The sequence below is a fragment of the Felis catus genome, chromosome B1 (assembly GCF_018350175.1).
Source record: "Felis catus isolate Fca126 chromosome B1, F.catus_Fca126_mat1.0, whole genome shotgun sequence".
Lineage (NCBI taxonomy): Eukaryota > Metazoa > Chordata > Mammalia > Carnivora > Felidae > Felis > Felis catus.
The window spans coordinates 44,237,047-44,259,458 of record NC_058371.1 but is presented as its reverse complement, the minus strand read 5'-3'; the positions used below and the strand labels follow the sequence as shown (position 1 = coordinate 44,259,458).

The 22,412-nt window shown below is 41.5% G+C and overlaps 1 protein-coding gene and 1 non-coding gene across 8 annotated transcripts; both read left to right on the top strand.

Annotated features, from left to right (window-relative positions):
* Positions 1–3,172: 3,172 nt before the first annotated feature.
* Positions 3,173–21,837, top strand: LETM2 (leucine zipper and EF-hand containing transmembrane protein 2). Of its 7 annotated transcripts, none has more exons than XM_006930711.4 (11): positions 3,173–3,254; positions 4,677–4,757; positions 6,566–7,019; positions 7,641–7,784; positions 12,002–12,139; positions 12,798–12,998; positions 14,112–14,231; positions 16,820–16,933; positions 19,229–19,321; positions 19,641–19,742; positions 20,508–21,837. In XM_006930711.4, the coding sequence occupies exons 2-11, from the start codon at positions 4,711–4,713 to the stop codon at positions 20,568–20,570; spliced, it is 1,476 nt and encodes a 491-aa protein (XP_006930773.2). In that variant the 5' UTR covers positions 3,173–3,254; positions 4,677–4,710; the 3' UTR covers positions 20,571–21,837. The 7 variants fall into 7 exon arrangements, with proteins under 7 accessions (XP_006930773.2, XP_006930774.2, XP_044911489.1 ...); XM_006930712.5 differs by lacking the exon at positions 3,173–3,254 and adding an exon at positions 3,261–3,712; XM_006930710.4 differs by lacking the exon at positions 3,173–3,254 and adding an exon at positions 3,747–4,197.
* Positions 15,528–15,612, top strand: TRNAQ-CUG. Its single transcript has one exon. It is a non-coding gene; the product is annotated as a tRNA-Gln (tRNA).
* Positions 21,838–22,412: the final 575 nt, after the last annotated feature.

Below are 22,412 nucleotides of genomic sequence, written 5' to 3'. Positions count from 1 at the left end.
AAAAGAGACCCAAATTCTCTGTGACCCTCTAAGCGCTCCCCTTCTAGGAAATTTATGTTGAACAATAGAAGGTGTGTGACATAGTAAAGTGGCCTTGCAGGAGTGTGCGAAATTTGGTGATATTTCCTGGGGCCTGGTGGCAATGACTGAGAATGTTGCAGCACAAGAGACGTGAACGTACGAAGGAAACACAGCAGCAGAGAGACAGCGAAACCTATCCTCTGCGTTACGGTCTGAGAATAAAGCCGTATCACTACTAGATGTTACACTCTGCACCGACATTATAGTTCTGGATCTGTTTGGCACGGCCACAAGAAATTCCTGATATTTTTATCTTAAATACCATTTAAACAAGAAATTAAAAGATTCCTACAGATCAATTGTTTTAATGATTACTAATTATGTTTCAGGGTTTTAAAAACATAACCCTGTTAATAATACTGCAGATGATATTGATGTGTCTCATTATTGTCAACCATTAACTATTTCTAAACCTATTTCTATGGTTTGTGCAGTACCAAAAGTTAAAGGAATCAATCCGAATCTATTTTTGTTTACTTTAAATGTCTTTTTAGAACACAGACATCTTATGGGGCGCCTGGGTGGCACAGTCGGCTAAGCGTCCGACTTCGGCCAGGTCACGATCTCGCGGTCCGTGAGTTCGAGCCCCGCGTCAGGCTCTGGGCTGATGGCTCGGAGCCTGGAGCCTGTTTCCGATTCTGTGTCTCCCTCTCTCTCTGCCCCTCCCCCGTTCATGCTCTGTCTCTCTCTGTCCCAAAAATAAATAAAAATGGAGAAAAAAAAAAATAGAACACAGACATCTTAAAGGAGGACACCTGAGAGGTTAAATCTTTTTTTTTCCCCTATGATCCTTTCCACCATCATCCTTCCTTTCCACCTTCCTGTAAACTCATTGCTTTGTTGACAAACTGTTGCTTTGACCTGACACCTGGATTTTCCCCTTGAGGAGAATCTGATAAATTGTCCCCAGGGATTTTATTTTAATCTGCTTCTAAGTGACAAGAGTTTAAAATTAAAGTTATGCTGGGGCACCTGAATGGCTCAGTCGGTTGAGTGTCCGACTTCGGCTCAGATCATGCATGATATCACACCTTGTGAGTTCAAGCCCCGCATCACGCTATGTGCTGACAGCTCAGAGCCTGGAGCCTGCTTCAGATTCTGTGTCTCCGCTCTCTGCCCCTCCCCCACTCGTGCTCTGTCTTTCTTCTCAAAAATAAATAAACATTAAAAATAAATAAAAAATAAATGAAATTAGTTATGTCAAGTAGATGTATAATCTCTTCCTGCAAAACATTAGAAAATATATTGTTAATAATATTGGATCTTGAGTCATATTTAGAGAAACGGCCGTTAAAATTAATAATTTACATTTTTAGCATCTAACATCTTCTGAGGTTCAGATCATGCTTTCTCTTCTCCATACAAAATGAGCAAACAGTTCATCTGAAGACAGCAATCAAACACAATTCGCAGGGCCACAGTTATGGAGAAAAAAATTTTTTGTTTCTCTTCCAAAGATTATATCCAAAAACTCCTAACATGATAAATCACTTAATCATGAAAGTCAAAAAATTGCCAGGCCTGAGAGCAGAAGGCAAACATTGCTTTGAACAAACAGATTTCAATAGGAAGGTTCTTAACCCTTCCCTTTTTAGAATAGGATTGCTGACATATGGCTGTGGTAGAAAATCTAGCTCATCTTTCCAATACTGAGCTTGGAATCGTTCATCTGGTTTATGAATACTTAATGATTTTCACTGTGCCTGGTTGTAAGTGAATACAATGCATGAATAAGAATATTTCCCGGTATAAGATGTCTCCCAGGGAACTGAAAGGAATATTTTTGCATCTTTATGATCTGTTCCAGAAAAGTACATGTTTATGATAGTGCAGTGATTAATTTATGGAATTAATTTGAAAATTATAACTACCTAGCCTTTTAGAGCTCAACATTTGCCATCGGGAATTTTCAGGAAAGGAAAGGTGAAGAGACCAAAGCTTTGTAGATTTTGCTAATTCTAGTAAACACAGAACGTGAAGTGAAACCTTTATGTGGAAACTCGGGCATCAGACATGCACAAAGGGCCCTCTCGTGGCCAAACTGAAAAGTTTTGCTTATTTAATATGGTTGATCTAACTGGTTATTAGCTGAAAAATGCTTTGTGGATTAAATGCAGTCTACATTAAAAAAATAATAATAATAACTGAAATTCAATACCCGCCATCTTTCATTCTTACAAATGTGCAGCCCAGATGACTAGGGTCTGTGGTCAGCTCACATGTTAAGAGAAGTATTATCCGTGTGAAAGCGATTCCTTGTTGTCTGGTGTTAGTCCAAGTGGAGCCACTAAAAATGCTGTTTTTCTTCTAGAGCCAGAGGAAATGGATGAGTAGAAATAACAAGAGAGCGAGAATATTTCTGCATCTTTCATTTTTCCAAGATGGCTCAGTTACCCAACCTAGGAATTGAAGTGCCCCAAACCTGTAGTGCCTACGTCACTGTACGGCTACTATAATAGACATCTTAAATGCTATTTGACATTTCTACAAAAACTACTATCATAAACAATATCTGTTAAGAACGGATTTATAAAGCAAATTACTTTAGTGGAATTCATATTTCCATATGAAGATTTCACAGCATTCCACTCTTAGGCCTCGGAGAAAGGAAAGGGATGTTTTCCTAACCATTCCCGCCCTTTCTGCCACTCCCTCTCCGCCTAGCTCTCGGCGCCACCCCAACCCCGGCAGTTGCTGATTCGGAGGGGTGGGGGTGGGGGAGTACATCAAAGTGATGTAATTCGTGACTTTAAGATGGTTACCATGGCGACTATCGGGCATATTACGCCATCGGTAGGGTAAGAGGTTCTTTAGCCTTCAATGAGGGTTAGCCCACAGCTCATAGAGTGTGGACGGGCGAAAAAACGTCAGTCTTGCCCCCTCCCGCAGTACAGCCTCTTCTTAAACCGAGCCCAATAGAAAGGTCATTTAGCTGGTGGCAGCTGGACCTTCGCTGCCTCCAGGGCTGCCACAGCGAAGGACGCCCTCCCTCCCCGTAACCCGAGCGCTTATTGGTGGGTGGTGTCGTCACTCAGAGCGACGTAACGGGTGAGGAAAGAGGTGGAGCCATAGAGACTTGGCCCGGGGCCCTTCTAGATGGGGAGCTGGGGGAGGGGAGACTGGGAAGGGACTGGAGGACTGAGGCAGCCGTTCCGGGGAGCCGGCCCAAGGAGGTAGGGGTGGGCGGGCCAAGTCCTCCAGCTGTTATTCGGAGGACTTCGCCTGCTTTTTTTTCCCTCCGGAGCCCGGTCCCGCCGCATCCTGCTCTTCCCATCAGCGTCCAGTTTTCCCGACAGCTTCCAGTTCCCCTCAGCACTCTCCTCAGCCCTTGACCTCGTGCCCCTGCCCGCCCCCCAACTTTGGAGCTCAACCTCCATTCCCCCTCCCTCGGTGCTTCGCTTCCTCTTTTCTCTTCCGTACCCCGCGCCCGGCTTCTCCTCGGCTTCCTTCCATAAACCTGGATCGCCTACAAGGTTGTCGCCCCCGTACCCGCATCATCCCCGCACCCAAACACAAAGAACCACCCCCCCCCCCGAGACCCCGCTACCACAAACACAATCCTCCAACACACTACGTGCACAAAAGCCGAGAGCGCGTTTCGCCCCTGTGTCGTCAAGGGCCTGAAGCAAAGGTAACCCGGGGAGCCCGGGGCCCTCGGCGTGTGGGCGTGGGCGGCGCGATGGCGCAGGCGGGGCTCCCGGCAGTCCCCGCCTAGGAAGTGGTTGCCCACAGCTCCGGGCGGGAGCGCCCGGGGGCCAGAGAGCAGGCTAACCGCCGGATCGGGTGTGGCATCCCTCCAGCAGGAGACCACCCGCCCTTAGCCTGGGTTTAGATGTTTTTAGATGTTCCGAAGGATTATTTGAACTCCTGTTCAAAATGTCAGCTCTGTGGTTGAGGTTTCCGTCCAGGAGAACACCCTGGTCTAGGCCTTTTCCAGCTGCAGGAAGGCAGAGTTGACGCTAAGGGATATTACTAAAGCACCTTGCTGCCCTTGGCTGAAAAGCGCCCCAGGATGGAAAAGGGTTTTGATAAAGCTTATTTAAAGGCGCAAAGCTCAGTTTGGACTCTGGAGAACCACCAATACAGGAAACCGATTTACCTCCACTTGATTTATTAGTAGGTACCATGTTATCTCTTCACTGCTACATGAGTGTTTAGTGAGTACTTTCAGTCTTTAAAGTTTGGGGCAGCTTGGCCAAGTATGGGGGAAAAGCTAAGTGAAACAAATTCAGGATATTTACTTCATTCTACCTGTATTCTTAGACTACAAACAAGTGTGTATTGCTTAGCTTCTCTAATAACCTGGCAATCATTCTAGTGGGTTACTAGGTGTTACTGACCACAAATAGAAGTCTTTGAAGACCATATCGCCATCATGAGCACCGTTATACTAGAACTTATTTCTGTTTGTTGGGATCTCAAAGTACCATTTCCAGATCCAGGGCTGAGAAAACATTCATGAACTTGAGAGAGATTTTACGCCTTGAATGGAATGTGCAAATTTTCTACCCTTGCAATAGTAAACACTTAAATCCTGATATCTTTATAATTGATGTGTTTTTAAAATACTAAATCGTGTACTTACTTCTGTCTAGGTTCCTATGTTGACTAGTTGAGACAAATATAAATATGGCTTTCTACAGTTATAATACAATCTTAGCTATTGCCCGAACAAGGTAAGCTGTGGAATCCCCCCTTCCCCTGCCAAATTCATATGAATTTTCTTCTAGATGAAAAAGATATATGTGAAAGGATAGGCTGGTTACACAACAAATTAAAGCTTTGCTGGGGGCACCCAGCTGGCTCAGTGGGAAGAGTGTCGGACTCTTGATCTCAGGGTTGTGAGTTCAAGCCCCACGTGGGTGTAGAGGTTACTTAAAAATAAAACCTTTTAAAAAACTAAAGTTTTGTTGCCTTTAACTATCCTGGTTTTTAGGAAGCTCATATTTTATGGTATTTAAACCTACCCTGAATTTTCTATATGCCTTAGAACTCAGCCTGAGTAATTCTGTAGATGTATGGCACAGGTAAGACAGAAGACATCATGGTTTTAGAGTGACACCTCCATAATCAATAAACGTTACATGCCGCCCTTAGATATAAAAATGAGTACAGTGGCTGGCAAACAAACCGGTCCTAGGCCGCATAACTGCTATAGTAGGGTCTGTTATCACTTACTATTCCAAAGTATATTCACTGAGAACTTACTTTGTGCCTGATACATTGCACATTTTGCCTTTTGGCCCTTCAAAATGTGTTTTATCTTGACATGCTTCAAAAACAGTCCACAAGAATGGAAAAGCCATCTCTTTGCCAGAAGAGCTGTCCTTGCCAGGAACTTTCTTTGCCTAGATGGGTCGAATTTTTATTTTCAAACAATCTAATGTGCTAATTTAACTGAAGATTATGAGCTATTGTAAAACTACAATATAGAAATCTATGGATGGGGTGCCCAATTCTAATTCTTACCTAACATTCTTGAAGAATCTTAGGTGAAGGGCATTTCAGCTGTAAATGTCTCTCATTTGAGGGAGTCCATGGGCACTACACAGACAAAGCGGTATTATGTGATTGGTTAATACCCACGGAGGCCATGAAGAGTTTTGTTCAAGCAATCTTACTTTTTTTTTTTTTTTTTTTTTTTGAGAGAAAGCAAGTGAGCGGGCAGGAGAGGGGCAGAGAGAGAGGGAGAAAAAGCATCCCCAGCAGGCTCCACTATGTCAGCACAGAGCCTGATGCAGGGCTCAAACTCACAAACCTTGAGATGACCTGAGCCTAAATCAAGAGTCAGATGCTTAACTGACTGAGCCACCCAGGCACCCCTCAAACAATATTCTTATTGTCAGCAGAGTAACTCGAAGACACAAACGTTCCACCTGTTTCATGAGAGTAGATAAAGGCAACACTTTCAAACACACACCATGATGGAAAAATATTTGCTATTAGATTTTTATTTTATTGATTTATTTATTATTATTATTTTTAATGTTTATTTTTGAGAGAGAGATAGAGTACGAGCAGGGGAGGGTCAGAGAGAGAGGGAGACACAGAATCTGAAGCAGTCTCCAGGCTCTGAGCTTTCAGCACAGAGCCCAACGCGGGGCTTGAACTCACAAACCATGAGATCATGACCTGAGCTGAAGTTGGAGGCTTAACCAACTGAGCCACCCAGGCGCCCCTGCCATTATTAATTTTTAAATTAATAGTTGTGGGGTTTCTAACTTGTATATACCAGTTATTTTTAGGAATTAACTTATTAGTATTTCTTCTAGAGTATATCATTCAACCATAAAGTACCTTGTTCTTCAACTGGGGTAAAAAGTTATTCTGGGGTATAAGTTATTCGTTAATGACTATCATGTGCTTTTAAAATACAACCTTAAAAACTGTTGTTTTATTTTAACCAGAGAAAATGTCTATTTCTTTAATTTTTGAGTTTGTCCTAGTATGTGCTCAACTCAGAGGATGTTGCTTTTTATTCCAGATTCCCTAGCCATTTTGTCCATCTCACCAGCTCTTCTTACTCCCCATCATTTGCATTTCTTCACTTGCCAGATTCCCATTTAAAGAAAACATATATGAAGGACTATGGAAGCAAGAAGTATTCTTGTCCTAATCAGTCAGGCAGTAAAGTACTGCACTTACGAACTAGAATAATACAAAAGCTACACACATCAACTTGCTGGCTACAAGACGTCCCTGGTAAACCTCAGCCGGAGCAAACCCCCAAAAAGCCACAGGTGACAAACCCTGAGCCCACGAAAGGAACTGGCATGAAGATTAAAGAAGAAAAGCGATCTTATAGACAAAAAATTATGGGTGAACTTAAATATTATTACAATGGATTTTATTTACTTTGGATTGACACCAAAGTTGCTGCCCGGATGGTTTGGAGGCTATTGCATGGACAGGTGCTGACCAGACGAGAGAGACGAAGGGTAGGCAAGCGTCATACTTGAGAAAGAAAATGTAAAATTAAAGTGAAGTGTTGGGGAACCAAGTTTTAAACTCGACGTAAAGTTCATCCTAAAAATCCCAAAGTAGGAGTAGTAACTGATGGTGAGAACCAGAGTTTCTGATTGAGTTTATTTGTCTGAAACTGACTGACCCTCCAACTTTAGGCAAGATTCTTATTTGCCTATAAGATGATTATAATTGTATTTTCTGATCTCCCCGCAGAGTGGAGAAACTTCGGGTTTGATCTGTGCACCCGAAGTAGAAACTACTGTTGATATATTCTGTATATGCATTTCAAAAATCAGTTTTTAACAGATACTGTATTATTAAAGTACAGGCCTCTAACTTAGATGAAAGCTAAGAGATGCCAATAACATGTTTTGGTTGTCATAGATTTCCTTGAAGGTGTCCCATAGATATTACTTCAGAGCTGTGGTAAAGAGGAAAACTCTACCTTTCCATTTTATAAACAGAGAAAATCTGTTGAGGGTTTTTAACACTTTAAGAACCAAGGCAGGCTTTTTTGGTTTCTTTTTTTTTTTTTTTTTTTTTTTGGACATGCCCTAAAATAATGAATACCGCATATGCATTTAATTCTTTAGCTCTTGAGAACTTGTGCTGATTTCTTCCGCCTGGTTCCATTTATGGTGTTCCTCATTGTACCCTTCATGGAATTCTTATTACCAGCATTTCTGAAATTCTTCCCAGAGATGTTGCCATCAACTTTTGAAAGTGAATCCAAAAAGGTATGTAGGATTTTTTTTAATTAAAAAAAAAATTAATAGACTTTATTCTTTAGAGCAGTTTTCACATTTATAGAAAAATTGAGCAGAAAATATGAAGGGTCCCCAGGTACCACCTCCCATTTCTCCTATATTAACATCTTGCATTTGTGTGGTCTGTTTGTTATAACTGAAGAACCAATATGTAGATATTATTATTAGTTAAATTTCATACTTTACATTAGGCTTTACTTTTTGTAATGTACAGTTCTTGGGTTTTGAAAATTGCATAATGTTATGTATCTACCATCACACTATCACCCAGAATAGTTTCACTGTCCTAAAAATGCCCTGTGTGTCATTTGTTGTTCCTCCTACCTCCCCGAATCAGTGGCAACCACTGATCTTTTCACTGTCTCTATAGTTTTGCCTTTTCCAGAATATCAGATAGTTGGGATCATACAGTGTGCACTCCTTTCATGGCTCATTTCTATCAGTGTATAATATTTCACTGTGTGAATGTACCACAGTTTGTTGAATTCACCTGTTGAAACATATCGTGGTTGTTTACAGTTTTTGGCAATTATAAATAAAGCTGCCATAAATGAATGTCTGTGTGCAGGTTTTTGTACGAGCATAAGGTTTCAACTCATTTGGGTTCCTAAGTACATTGGAAAGCAATTGCTGGATCGTATGGTAAGACTGTTTCGTTTTGGAAAAAAAAATAACTGTCTCCCCAGGTAGTGATACCGTTTTTTTATTCTCACCAGCAACGAGAGTTCCCATAGCTCTTTGTCTTCATCAGCATTGTGTTGTCACTGCTGTGAATATTAGCTATTCTAATAGGTGTAAAGTGATATCTCATTGTTATTTTAGTTTGCAATTCTCTGATGAGGTGTAATATTGAACACATGCTTATTTTCATATGCTTATTTGCTACCTGTATATCTTCTTTGGGGAGGTATCTGTCTTTTGCCAACTTTTTAATGGAGTTGTTCATTTTCTTATTGTTGAGTTTTAGGAGTTCTTAGTATATTTGGATACAAGTCCTCTATCAGATATGTGTTTTGCAAATATATTCTCCCAGCCTATAGCTTGTCCATTCTCTTAACTGGCTTTCACAGAGCTAAAGTTTTTCATTTTAATTGAGTACAACTTATCGATAGATTTTTTTCTTGGCTCATGCTTTTGGTGTTGTATCTAAAAACTCATTGCCAAACTCTAGGTCACCTAGGTTTTCTCATATGGTTTTTTTTTTTTTTTTTTTTAATTTTTTACATTTTATTTTAAGTAGGCTTCACACCCAGCATGGGGCTTGACTCAAGACCCTGCGATCAAGAGTCGCATTGCTCTACTGACTGAGCCAGCCAGGTGCCCCTCCTGTGTTTTCTTCCGGATGTTTTATAATTTTGAGTTTTAAATGTAAGTCTATAATCTGTTTTGTGTTAATTTTGGTGAAAGGTGGAACATCAGTGTTAAGACTTTTTTTTTTTTTTTTGGCGTGTGGATACCAAGTTTTTCTAGCATCATTTGTTGACAATGTGATCCCATTGAATCGTAACTTTTTAACCATTAAAAAAAAAAAAAAGAAAACAAAAACCAACTGCTATTGCAGGGACTAGTTGAATAGTAGGTTTAGCCAGACAGACACTTTAGTGCTTAAGACTCGTCCTGGAGAAGAGGGATCCTCATTGGATGGTCACTGGGGTGGCCCCTTCATTCTTTCCATGCTGTGCCACTCTTACTACACAGAGGTACAAAGGCATGAACACAACATTACAAGAGGACAAAAAGGACAACTTTTATGTATTTGTTTTTAAATGTTTATTTCTTTTGAGAGAGACAGAGAGTGTGTACGCAGTGGGGGGAAGGGTGGTGGGGCATGCAGAGAGAGAGGGAAAGAGAGAATCCCAAGCAGCTTCATGTTGTCAGCACGGAGCCCAATGTGGGGCTCAATCCCACAAACCGTGGGATCATGACCTGAGCCCAAATCAAGAGTAGGACACCTAACCAACGAGCCACCCAGGCACTCCTGAAAAGGACAAGTTTTATAAATTTTTTTTTTCAACATTTATTTATTTTTGGGACAGAGAGAGACAGAGCATGAACGGGGGAGGGGCAGAGAGAGAGGGAGACACAGAATCGGAAACAGGCTCCAGGCTCTGAGCCATCAGCCCAGAGCCTGACGCGGGGCTCGAACTCATGGACTGCGAGATCGTGACCTGGCTGAAGTCAGACGCTTAACCGACTGCGCCACCCAGGCGCCCCGAAAAGGACAAGTTTTAAATGGGATTGGGAAATGTCTCATAGAAGAGATAGCTAGGCGACTGAGATTAGAAAAGTGGTAGAATTTTGCTGCAGCATTTGAAAGGCTTTCTGGATAGAAAGAGTAGCACTTACAATGGCTTAATTGTATAAAAGAGTATGACAGAATCTGAGACACTGAGTGCTTCTTTGTGGTTTGAGTAGGGAATACAAGGAGATCCATGGTGGAAGATGAGACAAAAGTGATGTGTTGGGTCAGGTTGGAAAGCGTCTACCACCCTAAGGAATTTAGAGTTTGCCTTTGACCATGGTGAATGATGGAAGGTAAATTTACGCAGAGGGTGAGTAACATGATTAGATCTGTACCTTAGAAAAATAATTTTGCTAGCTGGAAGGATTGAAGAGGGCAGAGCCAAGGGAGGGAAATCATCTGGAATACCGTTACAGTAGCACAGGAGTGAGAGGATTAAATTATGAAAGTGGTATTAGGAATAAAAACTTGAAGATACATTTGAGATAGGTGTTAGGGGGTAGAATCAAGCTTCAGTATTTAACTGACTGGTAGTGGTTTAGTTTACTTACGTTTCAAGTAATCAGGACCTAGAATTAATATCTTGAGATTCCAAGGAATGTATTTGTGCGTGCAGGAAGATGGGGGCAGAGAGGAAGTGATTTATCTAAACAGTCCTCTTTCCTTAACACTTCTCGTTCCCCAAACATACATATACACACATCATGGCCAGAGTTTTAGAAAGTACCTTTTTCTTTCTTTCTTTTCACGGAGATGAATGAGACAGACAGAGTAGGTGATGGTGGAGGGAAGCAGGTTATGGGAGGCAGGACACTATTTACATCAGATTAGAGCACCCATTCACTCTCATCATACTTATTTGTTACACTTTTACATTAATTTATGGAAATTTTGGATTATCATTAGTCACTAATGTTTGTCTTTCCCATTAGACGAGAAGTTCCATGAGGGCAGGAATTCTTCTCTGTTTTTGCCTGTTTTATCCCCAGCACCTAGCACAGGGTAGATGCTCAGTAAATAAATGAATAGATGGATGGATGGATCTCATGATGGTATTGCCATTGCCATTGTGTGATTTTTCTTGTCTTTTTTTTTTTTTTTTTTTTTTTTTTTTGCGTCTCTTCAGATCTTTCTAAAAATCAATGATTGCTATGATTGGCTGATCATTAGAATCTCTTGGACAACTTAAAAAATAGACAAAGCTTTCTCTTTCTCTCCATCCCCCTGAGTCCTGACTATGGTTATTCTGAAAATGCTACCACACTGCATTTCTGATAGTGAATGAGGATTTAGAAATACTTGTCAACATCGAGTCTTAAGAGTGTACATTTAGGGGCTGGCTCAGTCAGTAGATCATAGGATCTTGGAGTTCAAGGCCCACCCTGGGAGTAGAGCTTACTTAAAAAAAAAAAAAAAAAAAAAAGGAATGTACATGTAATTCTTTTTTGTGTAGTGCTTTGTTCACATCTGTTGTAACACGTCAGTGTATTATAATTAATTGTATCTGTTTTGTATGAAACTACGTGCTACAGTAGCATAGAGTTACTTTCCCAGTTTCTTTCCCAGTTACTTTCTGGCTCATGCAAAATCTGGGACCACTGAGACCGGAGGTTGGTCCAGCTAGATGGTTTGGTTGTACCAGGCTGAGAGATAAATTCTCATTCTAAATAATGACAAAGGCTGCCATTGAGGGGACAATTTGGATCTATCAAATATTTATGATCATTGTGTTAGTAACAAATAAAAGGTAAGATTAAGGAGTCAAGTTGCAAACAGAGGCTAGTTTTTATTCTGCTTCTCACAAAACCCATTTAATTAGGTCTGAAAATAATATTAACACATGAAGTAGGGATGAACAATAACAAGGTGGTGGTTATTTTTTTCTCATCTTTTTCTATGAAGTTGCAATCATGAATGATTAACTTCCTCCTCTTCTATTATTAAGGAAGAAAAACAGAAAAAGAAAATGGCTGCAAAGTTGGAACTAGCAAAATTTCTTCAAGAAACAATTACAGAAATGGCAAGGAGGAACAGGGCCAAGTTGGGAGACGCCTCTACACAGTTCTCATCCTACGTCAAACAGGTGTCAGTCTCTTTTGTAATACCAGACAACAACTTCCAGGCTGGCAGTTATATGAAAACTTCATGTCATCATGGAGCTTCCAAATTGTTCATGGTCTCTGACTTTGCAGATACCTTAGTTATACAGATACAATACTGCAAACATTTAGAGATTTGCAGAAAAACCCATTTTAAAGCAGTCATGTGTTGAAGACGTTGATAACTTCGTGGAAAGAACCGTAGATCTAGAGTCAGACTTGTGAACTACTCCTGATTTTTCAGTTGACTTAGACTGACTTGGACAGATTTCTCCTTTTTGTACCACAGGGCCGATTTCCAGACATAAGATAGAGTCTGTGAATGCCTTGATGTGTCTTTCAAATAGTCTACAGGGAAGGTTAAATTAAGTAAGAAATACATTTTAGGGGCACCTGGGTGGCTCAGTTGGTTGAGCGGCCGACTTCGGCTCAGGTCATGATCTCGCGGTCCATGAGTTCGAGCCCCGCATTGGGCTCTGTGCTGACAGCTCGGAGCCTGGAGCCTGTTTCAGATTCTGTGTCTCCCTCTCTCTGACCCTCTCCTGTTCATGCTCTGTCTCTCCCTATTTCAAAAATAAATAAAACATTAAAAAAATTTTTTTAAAAATACATTTTAATGAACCTCTTTGTCTCATTGCCTAGGTTCAGACAGGCCACAAGCCCAGTACAAAGGAGATAGTTCGCTTTTCCAAACTGTTTGAGGATCAGCTAACCCTGGAACACCTAGACCGACCTCAGCTGGTCGCCCTCTGCAAACTACTAGAACTGCAGCCCTTTGGAACCAACAATTTGCTTCGCTTTCAACTTCTGATGAAACTGAAGTCTATCAAAGCAGATGATGAAGTAAGAGCTTAACTATAGCCATAGGGAATCAGCAAGGCATGGGAGATCCCTTAGGGTGGCTTTGTGATAAAGTGCAATATCTTCTCTTAGATCTTCTCCGGGACTGGTTCTGGCAAACCATTGAATGGTTTAAACAATCATTACCATGACAACGTGAACTGTGATTACTCATTTTAGGAGTTGTTTGTCTTACTCTGACGCACTTTCTGGAGAAGGCCCTCACAAGCAGTTAGTAATTTAGTAATCTAAAGTAGTTAGGACCTGCTGGGAAGGAGCAGCAGCCCAGGAGATTCCTGAGAGTCTTCCATTGCTAAGGCCAGTGCTCTACCCCCACACCTCAGCTCCCCTTCCTCAGAGCTGATGCCAGAGTAAATATTCTGCCCGGTGAGTTGGCCTGATAAGAAGGGGTGACAAGTCATAATGCAGAGAGGGGAAGCAGAGCCTGGACATCTTATGGAGGAAAAGGCATTGTAACTACTAATTAGGCTCCTTAAAAAATGGAAAGAATGTTTTTTGAGTCAGAATCAGCTGCTTTAAGGAAAGCATTCTGCCTGAGGGAGCAAGATTCCCAGAACTGAGAAAGCACCATCCCTTTGGCCTCATTTAGATTTCAGCTGTTGCTTCCAGAACTTTGGAATAAACAATACCGGTCCCAGAAGTACTGTAGTTTTGGGGCACAACAAGCAGAAACTGTTAGATATTGAGAGAGTTTTGTGGACCAGAGGTAGGGCTGTGCCCCAGTGGGGGCGGGGTTGGGGGGAGAGTGATACTGGGACACTCAGCAAATGGTAACACTGAAAACTTTTCAAGTGGAATATTTTCTGATGAAGCCTAAAGCTGCCACGAAGGGGAAGAGATGTCACAACCAGCCAAAATGCAAACCAAGAGGGGAAAGAATTACTTGGACGAGAGTGTTGGGGAGGAGTTATGGGACTATCTCTGATACTATTAATACCTGTTGGCAGGATTCCCTTCATTTCCAACTGCTGCGCCTTTAGTCAGTGCAGAGGACAAGGTGTGAGAGATGTAGTGTTTCCCCTGATTTGTTGGAATTTAGGCGTTTGGTAAGATTGGGACGGAAAGATCCAGTACCACTGCTTATGTTTCTTTCAGATAATTGCCAAAGAAGGGGTGAGTGCTTTGAGCGTGTCAGAACTGCAGGCTGCCTGCAGGGCCCGAGGAATGAGATCCCTGGGTCTCACTGAGGAGCAACTGAGACAGCAGCTCACAGAGGCAAGTAGCGGCTCTCCCGGGCCACTCTCACTAGAACTCTCTTCCCTGCGATTTGCAGACCTCACTTTGCAATGTCGACTTCTCAGGCGAGCCATCTTACCTTAGTTTGCCTCATGTAATTGAGCAGTGGGTCACTGAAGCAGCTAGATTTATTTTGTTTTTAAGCTTATTTATTTATTTTGAGAGAGTGCAAGCGGGGAAGGAGCAAAGAGAGAGAGGGAGAGAGAGAGAATCCCAAGCAGTCTCCGCACTCAGTGCGGAGAGCCTGATGTGGGGCCCGAACTCATGAACCATGAGATCATGGCCTGAGTTGAAGTCAGATGCTTAACTGACTGAGCCCCCCAGGCACCCCAGAAGCTAGATTTACTTTTTTGATGGAGACAGGGTACTCTGTTAGTTTTCTGTTGCTGCTAAGAAACTACCACAAACTTAGTTGCTGAAAACAGCACCTGTTTGTTAGCTTACAAGTTCTGTCTGTCAGAAGTGCAAAGCTTCTCGCTAGCCAGACCCCTGTAAGCTTCTCATCTCAGACTTCCCCTTTTTGACCTCTAGCTCCACATTTAGAGATCTCACGTGATTAGGCGAGACCTAGTTAGATAACTTCCTACTTTAAGGCCTACTGACTTGGGACCCTAATTATATCTGGAAACTCCTCCTGGCAGCACCTACATTCATGCTTGAATAACTGGAAGGAGGTGTGGGTGCACCGGGGACGGGGAATCTTGGGGCCAACTTAGAGTTTTGCATACTTCAGCTATTTAACGGGTTTGGGCAAAATCTCTAATCCAAGGCCTGTCATGTGTGAATCCACCCGGAGTTCTAAACCTTGCCCGGTGGCTCACCTGGGACCACTTTTCCAGTTAATGCCTCAAGCCAATGTAAAGCCTTGACTTTGGCAGCAGATGTTTCATAGTTTCCCTCAGACAACATATTTTAACTAAGAGCATCAATGTTTTTGAACAAAGGAGCAGCTCCTGTTAAAATTCTCATAACTGTAAGAAGTGCTATCAAGTGTACACAGTGTTTTGGAATGGGAGTCGCTGTTGTGGCTTCGAAACCAGGTCAGGTAGCTCTTTCCTCTTACATGTTGGACCTGCTCTGGCTGGAAGGTGAACATACTGTAGAGAAAGTTTCTTAAAATCATTTATTTCTTGAACATAGAGTATTGGGTGAGTTCATACTGTCAAATAGCTTTCTTGAGAGGGTGTATCATTTTTACCAAAGAAGTGAGGATACTAATCCAACAATATGACATCCAGCACTATGTATTATTTAAAAATTCCTGTGTCACGGGGCGCCTGGGTGGCTCAGTTGGTTAAGCGTCCGACTCTGGCTCGGGTCATGATCTCATGGTTCGTGGGTTCGAGCCCCATGTTGGGCTCTGTGCTGACAGCTTAGAGCCTGGAGCCTGTTTTGGATTCTGTGTCTCCCTCTCTCTCTGCCTCTCCCTTGCTCACACTCTGTCTCTCTCTCAAAAATAAACAAACATTAAAAAAAAAATTAAAAAAAAAAAAAAATTCCTGTGTTAGGATACAGGCAGACACTTTATAGAAAGGAAAATCTAAAAATGATAATCAGATAAAACATCTTAGCTTCGTAATAAGATAAATTACAACTACGAGATATCCCCTTCACCTATTATGTGGACAAAGATAAGTCTGATGACACTGTGTTGTTAGGGTTGGGGAGAGGGGTGCTTATGCATTGCTGAGAAAAACCTCCACATAATCTTTCAGAATTTAAAAATGCATTTACTTTGACCTAGAAATTTCACTTGTGCAGTATGATGTATCAATAAGATTATCCATTGCAGCACCATTTATAATAGCAAAAGATTGGAAACAGCCTGAAGTTTATTAATAGGAAAACAATCAAATTGTGGCATTTCCATGCAACAATAGAACACTTAATAGATGTTTAAAAAGAAAGAGGCAGCTCTATTAACTACTGATATGAATCAATCTCCAAGATATTTTCGTGGAAAAAAAAGCAAAGGGCAGAACAGTGTATATATATCATACTTTATGTAAAGATGAAACACCTATAAATGTATGTTTGTATATTCACAGGACAACTGGTAACACTGGTTGCTTCTAGGGCGGGAAACAAGGTAGCAAAGGGTAGGAGTAGAAGGCGGGCTTATTGTTACTGATTACATTTTACTTTTTGAATTTTGTCTCTGGTCATGTATGATCGCTCTAATAATATTTAAACTTGACCAATTTGGTTCTTGAAAATTATGTCTCATTTTCATTTTAAAGTTTATTTCCTTGGTTATGCATGAGTCTTATTTTTTCTTTCACATTATCTGCTTTGTGGCTAAGAAAAGATACTGAGCTTTGATCCACAATTGGGTTGGAAGTTTAATGGAACACCCCCTCTCTCACTCTGATCCCACTGGTGTGAGGGGGTTGCACAGCACAACTACTGGCTCAGAAGCCCGGAGACGAGCATTATCCTTGTGCCGTTGTTTACCAGGGTGTGGCTGGGGAAGCTGTAAAACCAGGGAAGCAGTAGATGACTGTGGGTCATGTCCAGTTCTAACATTCTGCGATTCGATCGTGTTTTATCCTCCTCCCGTTCTCCAGTGGCAGGACCTCCACCTGAAGGAGAATGTCCCTCCTTCTCTGTTGCTCCTGTCCCGAACCTTCTACCTGATAGATGTGAAGCCAAAGCCAATTGAGATACCACTAAGTGGGGAGGTAAGTACCTGGGTTTATGGAGTTTCGGGATTTCTGTTACTGGGGCCTCTCCATAAATGTCTTATTTCCTCTTGCAGTTAGGGTAGACCTTTCTTTTGGAATATCTTTTGGAATTTGGTCCAACTGGCTTTAAAATTGTTTTAGAATTCTTTAAAAAATTAAAATCATTAAAACTAGCTCCAGCTCTAGAGCTATTACTTTTTTTTTTTTTAATCCCAGCTTGATTTAGGAATCCCATTTATTCTTTCTCTTTAGCTATCTTGTCTTCAGCAGCAGACTGTTTTCACCACTTTCTGTTTTGAAACTAAATAGTCCCTGTTCTTTCGTGTCTATATGTCCAGATTCCTGTGAATTTTTAAGCAGTGAATGGCCAATCTAGAATGTAAACTATTTGTTTTCCTTCAACTCGTTTCCTTAATCATTTTTTGTTGCCTTTAATTCAGCAGTTTTTTTCCCCCTCCTGGTATTTTACTGAAAAACCCAGGATGGGCCCAATCACTAGAGCATCTTGCTCTGATCAGAAAGGACCTCTCGGGGCACTTGGGTGGCTCAGTTGGTTGAGCGTCGACTCTTGATTTTGGCTCAGGTCATGATCCCGTGGTTATGGGATCTGCACTGAGTGTGGAGCCTGCTTAACCTTCTCTCCCTCTGCCCCTCCCTCCCACTCGCGATCTCTTTCTTTAAAAAAAAGAAAGGGACTCTCACTTCTCTACTTTGTGGCTTCATGTCTAAGTCAGAACCTGCATGGGTAAGAAAGGAGAGACCATTACAGAAGACGCTGCACATGTGGTTTAGTGAAGTACTCTGGATTGGGGACCAATCATTTTTAATTTAGTTAAGCTAGTGATTCCTCGGACAAGCCAAGGGATATTAGATGAATTCCAGCATGAAAAATGTACTTCAGGGAACACCACCTTGCTTTTCCTTTCCATATTTCCAGAGACTAATCAGATTTGGGCTTTGTCTGGGAAGGACCCTGGAACATGGAACCCAGACCATGTTCTAAAAGGCAGCCTACCTGATTCTTACTCTATCTTTGGTCATTAAGACAGAACAAATTTGTCATTCTTAGACTGTTCTCAGGAGCAAGGAAATCTTGGAATAGTGTAATATCTCAGAGCTAAATTTGTATTTCCAGAATTATTCTAGAGGGGCATAAGCCCTTTATCCAGATGCTGCTTTCTAGAATGTTTGAGAAAAACCTAGAAATCAAGGACAAAATGACAAGCTCCTAGGCATTTTATTAGTTTTTTCTTTTTAATCCACGTCTTTAAACGTCTATTTTCCATATATACAAAATGAGAATAAGTAGCATGCTAGGTTCTGTAAAGACTTTAGAGACATCAAGTTAAGTATACTATAATTTAGGATATATGTAGCTTTTTTCCCTCCAAAGTGCACAAAGAAATTACTTATTTCCAAAGAGCAGTGACATATTTACTTTTCAAATCTAATTAATATAATTCTTGAAAGTAAGTTAGCCAGCTATTCTAAAATACCATCCCTTACATTTTCCTCATGTTGCAGGAGCTTCTCTTAAGCAGCACCTACCATTTTAATAATTCAGACAAATTTATCACTTACTATTAGACACCAAGATGATAAAGATGTCAATTTTGACTAAGTTATATCAATGCTATTAGAAGCTGATGAGGGGCGCCTGAGTGGCTCTGTCAGATGAGCGTCCTACCCTTAGTTTCGGTTCAGGTTACTCTCAAGATTTGTGGGTTCAAGCCCCCTGTTTGGCTCAGGGCAGAGCCTGCTTGGGATTGATTCTCTGTCTCCCTCTCTCTCTGTCCCTCCCCTACCCACTCTCTCTCAAAAATAAACAAACATTAAAAAAAAAAAAAAGCTGATGAATGATTGTTGTTGAGAGTGAGAACAGGATCAGAATTGACAAATCAGGAGCTTGTTCATAAATGGGGAATTTTTTTTTCAGATTTTACTTTTTAAGTAATTTCTACACCCAACGTGGGATTCAAACTCACAACCAAGAGTCAGTCACACACTCCACCAACTGAGCCAGCCAGGTGTCTCAATGACTGAGGATTTTTAATACTAGGATCTCCTTAGGGTGCAACTTTTGTATATAGGGCACTCATAATTCAAAGATAATAATACTAAGTTGCTATTTCAGTGACATATTTCATATGTTCTCACAAAGGGTATAATTGGAAGAAGTCAGGGATTTAGTGGAAAGCAAGTTGTGCTAGAAAGCATTTATTACTATGAAGTGCTTCTGAGTTTCAGAAATAACAGAAAGCTTATGTTTATATAAAATATCTCTCTTCCTAGTCTCCAAAGATGGATATTCCTGTGGAACCAGCTACTTATCCTGAATCTAAAGAGAACCTGCTGGATGTAGCACCTCCACTGAAGGGAACTAAGGTTGGACAATTACTTTTCATTTGATTAATTAGCTTTAAAAATGAGAACAAATTAACATATATTTTTAAATCCCTCAATGAAACTGTATTTGAATACAGTGGTGTTCTTTAAATAAGGAATATTTATTGTACTAACAGATCTATTTGTAAGAAAGGTCAACATTTGGCTATATGCAATTAGGTTCCAAATGTAGCCTCTTGAATCCTGTGCCAAAATATGTCATTGTTACAAGTTCCTGGCAGTCATGGCAGTGTGACTATAGATCTAGTACACATTTTGTTTTAAACCCGTAACCTAACTCTCAGTTCTGATGTTTAAGGATGAGGAATGTATACAACTGCCCCCAGTTACCTCATCGTCCATATTGCCATCTTCACCCGTTTCATTACCGAAAGGACTCATCCCTTCTGCTAAAGAAGCTGTAAGTGTCTGAAAAAAGAAAGCCTTTTCTCTCTGGCTATTTTTAAGGGCAGGGAGAATCTAGAATTGTAACTATTGCAAAACACTGCACAGTTCTTCCTGTCCTCCAAACAGGAAGTTGTAGGCTGAACTTTAGTCATTTTATAACCACTAACATTTTTAAAACTCGGTTATCCAAAAGCGAAACAAAACAAAACAAAACACCTTATCAACCAATGCAATCGTGGATCAGGACTAAACATGTTAAGTCTGGAAGCTAATTACAATATAGGCAGATTCTTATTTTCTTTTGTGCCAGATGGAAATAGTTCCCATATGTTGTGTATCTCACACAGGCTTCAGATGTCAGGAAATACTAGCAGGAAAGCAATTTAAATCTTAGGAGAAATGCATGTAAATAAGAAATTACTTACTATCCATTTCTCCCATTTGGGTGAAAGAATTTGGGGCAAGAGCAGAAGCATGACACAAGTAAGTGGGGGGGGGGGGTCATGGGAAAGTTGGACGGTGACTGTCTCCGCTGGCTCCTGACCACCAAAGAAGAGAGCCAGCGAACATGCAGACATCTGGGGCTGAACATCCAGGGGCCTTGCTTGCAGGGCTCCCCCTTTAAAATTTTTAAATTTTTATTATCAAGGTAAATTATAACCTTGGATCTGACTTTATGGTCTGTCATTATTTGATTAAGAAAATACAAGAGGGACTCCTGAAGAACTCACACATCTGACTGTGACCAGTGCCTAAAGTCCTTATGTTTTATACCTAGACACTCCAGGTCAAATCCCAAAAGACAACCCAGAACAGCAAGGCTAGTTCAAAAGGAGCATAAGGACTACTGAGGACGAAGCTCACTCTCTCCAGCTCCCTGCCCTCCGCAGTGGCATCCATAACGGGCCGCCCAGCTAAGGCGATCTGTGTCTGGTTTGAGAAGAGATCAGCCATTTCGTCCTTGGGGCCTTGTAACCATCCAGATGATGTCAGCAGTGAGACCAAGTTCAGACCGTTTAGAAATATAATTGCAAAGCCAACTTCCTCTGTACCATTATGTCATCCCACTAAACTTTGTGTAAAGCCCCCTCCCCATGTTATTTTTGAACAGCTTTGTATTTGTGTGCGTGTCCTCTACGGAAGGAAAGTTTTCGCATAATGGAATCAGCTTGGCACCTTAGATAGCTTGAGTGAGAACTTGGAAACTCCAAAACCATTGTAAGACCACCTCACTTTTCCAGTGATCCATCAGTATGAATAGTGCCCTGGAAACACAGCACCTTATGAAATGGGATGGATGTACTCGCCGGTAAAGTCTTTCTGGATATAAAGAAGAAAAAGCTCTTCGGAGAAGAAAATGGGGAGTTAAGCAGACTGGCAGTCCAAAAGGCTTGGCTGCTGCTTGGCTGTTCTGAGACGTCCCCCTCTGGGGCCTGCAGAGGCTCCAGGAATCTGGGAGGCTGCCACTATTCCAGCACATGTGGCTTTCATTAGCCACCATTTTGCCAGGAAACCTAATTAAGGGTTTAAGACTTAACCATTTGTCTGTGCTGGGTGTATGTTTTTCTAGTCTGTCTTCCACAAACAAGACTATTTGTTGGTCATAGGGGTTGTTAAAGTTTGATATAATCCCTGTGCTACCCAGTAACAAGTATTATGTTCAGATATTTATGTTTGGTGTGTTCACTATTATTAATACTGAAAAAAAAAACAAAAAAACAAAAAAAACCCTTAACATAATAGATTGCCATGCAGCTGACCCAACAGCTTTCTTCCCTTGGGGAATGCTTAGAAAGAAAAGATACTTTGGCCCGGGGGTGATGAAATTAGTTTTCTTTGCTTGCTGTGAAATTGAAAGCGGTTAAGTGGAAGTCAGTTAAACCAAGTAAAACTCAAATCTCTCTCTCTGGGATCACCTAAGTGAGGACTGTCATCAGCACTTCACAGCAAAGATCTGTACCTTACAATGCTTTTTAAGCCTCCTCTCCCCCAAAGGAAAAGCCCCACCACAGCCTGCTAAATGACGAATCCCTACTATGCAGGTTCCATGGATTTTGCTGTTGGCCCAGTAAGGTGATTCACAATAAACTTTCCCATTTTTAAAATGATGGGTGTTTGTTTTAATTAGCTCACATTCAAGTGTTAAAGGTGGGAAAGGGCCTAGTTAGTCAACTTGTTCAATCCTGTTTAAGCTGAATGATTCATAAATACTGTTGGCTGTTCTCCGGTTCTTTCTGGCTTTCCCTGTAAGCAGAGTGAGATTGGTTAGGTCAAGGGGCCCCTGGGCAGTTCTGGCCCCAGCTGGCCCTCACCCATTTTTTTTCTACATCTAGGCATCTGAGACACCTGATACAACCCTCTTCCTGTTCTTAGGATAGTGGCTCAGAGAAGTCAAGGATGTTTCTTTGGGCTCATCATCACACAGCACTCTTAGCTGTCAGGCTCTATGTGATTGTTACATCTATCCCCGTGCTGAAACCGAGCTGGTGGTGTTCTGGTAAACGATGAACAACCAGCTCTGGCTGGGTGTGAGGGGGTGCCCTGATTTGTAGCGCTCGATTTCAAGCTGCCAACAGGCGGTCACTGAAGAAGAGTCAGAGGTGTGCACGATCAGCTCCAGCACACCACCGACCCCAGCCCTCCTTGAGCAACAAGGGGCAAATCTGTAGTTGGCAGCATGTTC

Excerpts from the sequence above, each read along its gene's own strand:
- LETM2 (XM_006930711.4), top strand. The coding sequence starts at position 4,711 with ATGGCTTTCTACAGTTATAATACAATCTTAGCTATTGCCCGAACAAG. Across the intron at positions 7,020-7,640 it reads CCAGACGAGAGAGACGAAGG|CTCTTGAGAACTTGTGCTGA; the intron begins GTAGGCAAGCGT and ends TTAATTCTTTAG. Across the intron at positions 7,785-12,001 it reads TTGAAAGTGAATCCAAAAAG|GAAGAAAAACAGAAAAAGAA; the intron begins GTATGTAGGATT and ends TCTATTATTAAG.